At 47.9% G+C, this 6,000-nt stretch overlaps 1 protein-coding gene across 1 annotated transcript; it reads left to right on the forward strand.

The window, feature by feature from the left end:
• Nucleotides 1-3,617: 3,617 nt before the first annotated feature.
• On the forward strand, nt 3,618-4,334 carry CDV56_105522 (uncharacterized protein; the record flags this gene model as incomplete). The annotated part of the gene is made up of 1 exon (XM_026759141.1): nt 3,618-4,334. The coding sequence occupies one exon, from the start codon at nt 3,618-3,620 to the stop codon at nt 4,332-4,334; it is 717 nt and encodes a 238-aa protein (XP_026611999.1).
• Between the last annotated feature and the right edge of the window lie 1,666 nt (nt 4,335-6,000).

Raw genomic sequence — 6,000 nt, forward strand, 5'->3', positions numbered from 1 at the left:
ATACCATCACAACATGCATAAAATTACTCCATTACTCCATGTCAACCGACTTGACACACTTCTAGAGCATGACAGCCAGAACCTCAAATCTTGTCTTCGGACCTCGGCTCTGCACACACTGCCCGGACGAAACAATTGCCCAGGGTCCGGTCCGTGGAAGAACATCGACAACCCAGTGGACACGGGACGATGGAATCGGCGACTGGAGCGCGAAAGCCCCGACTCGCCGATTAGTCACTCTGTAGAGTTATCCTTGTGTTATGCGCATAAAGCATTGTTACTAAGGGTGACGACGGGAGGTGGGGTTATGCTGGTCTTGCTTTATGTCTGGCAGAAAAATAAGCGGTGATTGGTGCTGATAACAGTGTATCGTGATTATCGCGATGATATCGAGGATGGTTGATTGAGTGTGATGTCAAGACATCTGGCAGTGTCGTTATTGCTACCTACAATGATACTGTTCGTTATTGTCATAAAAGTCTGGAGATCCGACAGTATGGAAAAACAACCTGGAAGTGTTTCGCCTCAGTCCCATTGATAATCGGCTCGATGGTATCGCGGTGCGGAAACACCCAATGAATACATATGGTACGTATCCCATCGCCAATTCCCTGCTTGCGACCTCGACAATGTCATTGTGAAAGGGATGAAAGATTTTCGCCTTCGGTGATCTTGTTGTCTGGAACAATTGTGAAGTAATCATCATATGCTTCTGGATGCTTATTTGTGATGACTTCTCCAGATATGATGTCGACAGAACCCGATTGGAAATGGTTGACGTCACTATGGAAGTTGGATGATAGCTACTACTGAATTGGGGATATGTATACAGTGTGCACCCCAGGAACCTTGAGGAATTGTCATCAAAATTGGAATATCGTAAGACTGTTCCATCATGAGTCCATGGCTGGCTTTGAGTTGACTTCTTCAAGTTTCAACGTGGTCGTGAATCATTGGTAATTCGTGCTTGATATTGGGGAGGATGAGGTGTGACAAATTACTCCGCAGGCAACACTGATTCATTGCTTGCAAGCATGCAATTACAATCATGTCAGTCTTTGCGGGTTAAGGTAGGTTTTCTATTCTCTATCCTAGAAACTGGCCATCAATGATATCTCATTGAATTGTAGAGGTTGGAATTCTTAATGCCAATAATACCGACTCGATAGCAGTGACCAGCTCCTCCACATGGTGGATGATTCAGCCACAGGGCTGTGCACTGGGGTAATTCACATGGCCGATAAGTGATCACTGATAACCATAAATCTGGAGAGCAGTACATCGGATTTATTAGGTAGCCTATTCGGACTTGGGAGGCCTCATAGTTGCCTGATATCTTATAAGAAAAGGCTGGGTGTATTCTCCCTCGCCAGCAACACCGCCATCAAACAGGGGGGCTTTCGACGTTCTGGCTGCGGAGGGGAGGAACATCACAAACGCTGTTCATACCAGCCAAAAGTATACGTTGACAACAATAACTTATCTATGGTTGTGCAGGTAATTCCAGTATGTCTGCGTTGCCATAGACTCTCTTCTGATACGATACTCGACTGGGGAGCCGCTTCGCATAAGGTCCTCACTGTGAGTGAACCTGTGACAGCGTGACTCGCCTGCAAAACATGATTGGCAATACTCGGTACTGCTCAAGTGTAAAAAGCCAGAATATGGCAGCCTTATCCCGGGGAATGGCTCGGAGAATGGCTTAGACTATGCATATCCTATGGCTTACGTGGGCACCTGCTGTCAAACCAAGGAGATTAGATTTGATCAATCCCTAATTTCCGATTCAGCCTGCAAGATTTCGAAGTCATGATGGGGCAGTGTAGTCCGGGCTTCCGATAGGATTAGTGACAGCTTGTCAGAATCACCTCAGATTTAGAGGCTGATTATGAACCCTTGATGGCCCGATGGGTAATCAAGATAAAACGGAGGATCAGGATAAGAATACGAGGATCCAGACTGTCGGTTATGTTGATTCCGTAATCCGCAATGGGCAACCCTAAGTCTTCCGCCGGATCTCGTCACGACGGTCACTCCGACAAACTCTAAAACAGCTGTCGAAAATCGGAGTGATAACTGGCACGGGATTAATCCTCGCATTCGTTTAGGTCGAACACTCCTGTAAGCTTCTACCTACTGATATCGACTAGAGCACGAAATTGCGGTCGGGATCGCGGTTGGGATCGCGGTCGAAAGCGCAGTTCATTGCTACCTACAGCAAAGAGGTCTGATCATTTCTTGTCTTTGATTGACATAGTGGGATGTGACTCGTGTCGTCAAGGACTCAGCTTTGCAAGGCTGATAGTTGAATCGCTCACTAATCCTGATAACCCCCGCTCTTAAACTTAGCTGTGATTTCAAATCTAATCATCTCGGACAGGCTCGATATCCAGGATTCCTGGAACCTTCCAGCGCTCTTCCGTCATGTCCTATATACATAAGAAGGAAGGTGTTGATTTCCAATAAATGCTCATAACATCAGTAATCACCGGGCAAGGATCCGAGGGAACGGGGCGGAAAGATTGGTCATCCGAGCTCCAGCTGCAGGGCTGGCCTGGTCAGGAATTGCCTAAAGGAGATAAGCTTGACGGAATTAAGGATGAGTCATTGTCACCCATTGGCTACTGAAAGGAGGCGGTGAGCCTGCAGTCTGTCTGACTAATTTTTCACCGTGATTCCTTGGATCGCCATTGATCGGTTGATCGCCAGGGCTGAATCAGAATGGCTGAATTTTTCCCTCTCTTTTTATTTTTCATCTTCTCAAGTGGATCCAAGACCCTCCCCATCCAGTGTCCGTTGCGTCCGAGCCATGGATGTCAGGCTCGCGTTCTCTCCGGCGTCCGATCGCCGTTCGGACTTAGACGGGATCACGGCAGCCAAAGGGAAAAAAACATCACTAAGAGAAATAGAAATATTATATGAATAAAAGAGAGAGAGAGGAAAGGGAAAAAAGGAAAGAAAAAAAATTTCAGCCTAGTCAACAACAAAGTGGATATATCAGAAATTCATATCTAGCCCATCTCGCCCTGGTGAAACCTGCTTGATTGATATCTTCTACCTACTTTCCACACTACCACATTCAGCCTTCACACTATCGTCCAGCCCTCAAGTACAGCCTCACTTTCTGCCTCGTAGAGGATACCTTAGCACCTGTGGCTGTTTCACACTCGGTCGAACAGACAACCAGTGGATCTCACATCACCAGTCTGACGAACACATCTGCGCTGTACTTTGATCTGTCTACGAGTCGATCTGGTGGAACGAAAGATAAGGGGACTATTGATTTGCACCTACATTTTTCCCTGGCTTGGCTGAAGGTGCAATCCACCGCTTGCATATCGCTTGGCTCACCGCTCTCTGCTACGATCGATTGTGATTGGAGGTGGGCCCGACCGCCGGAACGAGTCGAGACTTTGAGTCACCGCAGTGAACGAGTCAACTTTCTGATCGATCTTTGGTTGAGCTCATAAGCACATCAACACCCCGAATCTGGCATCATGGTTTTAACCTCCTCCACAACTCGTTCTCCTTCTCCTTCCTCGTCTTCTTCTTCCCTCTCAACCACCTTCTCCTCCACCTACTTCAAGTCTCTCGCCCAACGACGACAACAGAAGAAAATGAGCATTACGCAAACATACTACCTTGCCCACACCGCCCGCAAGAAGCTTACCCGGGAAGCTTCACGGGCGGACCACGATCTCCGTCTCCTGGTTGGCCACGCCAACCTGCTTGATTCATTGATGCTGGATCTCGCCGATGCCGAACAGGAACAGGAACGGTGGTTCAACCAGACTGTCAATGGAGTCACCAAATCCTCTCAAAGCTCCGAGCGTCGCCATATCCAATGGGCCGACACTGTGATTGAAGAGCCCGAAGAAGATTGGGACCCCGAAGATGCATCCGACCTCGACTCGGACGTCAGTGATGACTCGGACTTTGATGCTGAAGACTACGAGGAGGAACAGGCATTCGCCACGATCCAGATGCCCGTCCGCCAACGGGCACCATCGCCCGTGGCTGTCATCACCGAGAAGGAAGTGGAGGAAGACTACGATTCGGATTCGGACTCGGACTTTGAATACGATGATGTCGAAGATCTGGAAGAGCTCACATTGACTCGCTCGCCATCACGACAAACCCCTCCCGAGCTCTCCTCGGACTCTGACGAAGACTCCGAGGATGATGCTATGCCTCCCTCACCGCCGCAACCCACGCTGAGCAGTTTCTCAGAGAAGCAGCCTCAATCGGCCGAGCTTCCACTTTCCGACCCTGAATACGGGCAAGGGTATTACGTTACTGGACAGGAGCAGAGCACATTCATCGAGGCGTATTGATCACGTCTTGTTTTGATTGGTTATTGTTTTCTCCGCCAGTGTATATTAATCGTGATACCCTTTGTCTGATTTTGGGATTCGTTTTAAGCGACTTGCATACGCTAAGCGGGCACGGCGTTTTCTCTTGGACTGAAATTTCAGCTATCGACTTGATGCATCTATTGGCGTCTAGATTTTTGTTAGTGTCCACTGCTTGGGCACCATTTATGATTCTCTACTCTTACGAAGCCATGTATGGAGCCCCTATTGTCGGGCATGCATGACTGGATGGTCTTGGGTATATGGCCAAGCTTATATATATGATGATCTAAAGATCAAGCAAATAAATCAATTTTTGAAACCATCGTCTCCAGTTTTCTTCAGTAGAACAGTCTCCTGGATGATAGTCTCCTCCGTCCAGACACAAAGTAGATACGGCCAGTGGCTCGAGAGCCTTGAAGATCAGGTCAGGTACCTTGCTGCCCTACACCAGTATCGCATGTGACCGTCGATCTTCAATAATGTCACCGCCGGCACTGCCGCTCTCAGCCACTAAATACACCGCCCACTTTGCAAGGTCAATAGACATTCCAAAGCTTCGACGAGAATATCTCCTTGACGGATCTTAGAACTTTCTGAATCTTGCCAAGTAAAATGCCCGTAGAAGCCAGATCAATTCTATGTACTTCCTATCATGGCCATCGGAAATTCTCTGTCGAAAGAGATCAGGGTCTTCGCTTTCAGAGTACTACCTTAATGGTGGGGTGTGGGTCAGATAGTGACGCCTGATACCCGAGTATGACTCTTAACATCGACCTACTATTATCTAGACTAGTCCATCAACGGAGTTAGGACTTGGGAAAATTTTCTCTCAGGTTGTCATTTCTAAGTTCGAAAGGGTGGATAATTAACTCCGACAATGCCGAATTTTCCCCTTGAACACTGGAATTCTGGATGTTTGCGTTATTTACTCTGTTGGGTGTAGTCTGGAGTCAAGGATTCAAGGATAGTTTGCGTGGAGTCATACAGAGGCAGCTGACAGCTTCGTCTAACCCCCGTTGCGAGGGGAGAGTTGATCATTGTATGAGTCGAGTGCCGAGTAGCCGTTCTGCGGCTCGTTGGAGTTATGCAGGTTTGACAGGATGATGTTTGTGTCTCGAAACAACAAGTGGGTTATGTGCTGTGACTTTGCATTGTCTGTAATCAGTAGTCCAAAGTGTGCATATCACAATAGCCTCAGATTCAGTCCGTGATGGTGATGGTATATCCTCGTGTATTGAACAAGGGATAATCTCCTTGTAGATGAACATCATACTCACCGCCTTTATCTGCCCCTCTCGAGCTTCTCCTGTTCTCACCTTCCTCTCTGCATCCGGAAGTCAAGAGCTCACTTTCCTCTTCATTCGTCCTCATAGTCAACCAACTTCATTCCTTTGCTGTATTCCGTTCATCAGTTCAATCGCTGCAGCCGTCTTCGAGCTCTGCCCAAACTAAACATACCCCGTCTGCCTGGGGTCCTCCCACCACACCCGTTCTAAACCATGATCGGCATTTTCCGCATCACACCACTGGCAGAACTTCAGGAGCTTCATGGAGGCTGAGCTGCTAGACAAATACCTTGAACTTCCGTCGTCTCCGTCTCCAGTAAACCTGTCCGAATAAGACTCGTCTTGGTCGAAGTCTACAA

The sequence above is a fragment of the Aspergillus thermomutatus genome (genome assembly GCF_002237265.1).
Source record: "Aspergillus thermomutatus strain HMR AF 39 chromosome Unknown NODE_194, whole genome shotgun sequence".
In the NCBI taxonomy this organism is placed as follows: Eukaryota; Fungi; Ascomycota; class Eurotiomycetes; order Eurotiales; family Aspergillaceae; genus Aspergillus; species Aspergillus thermomutatus.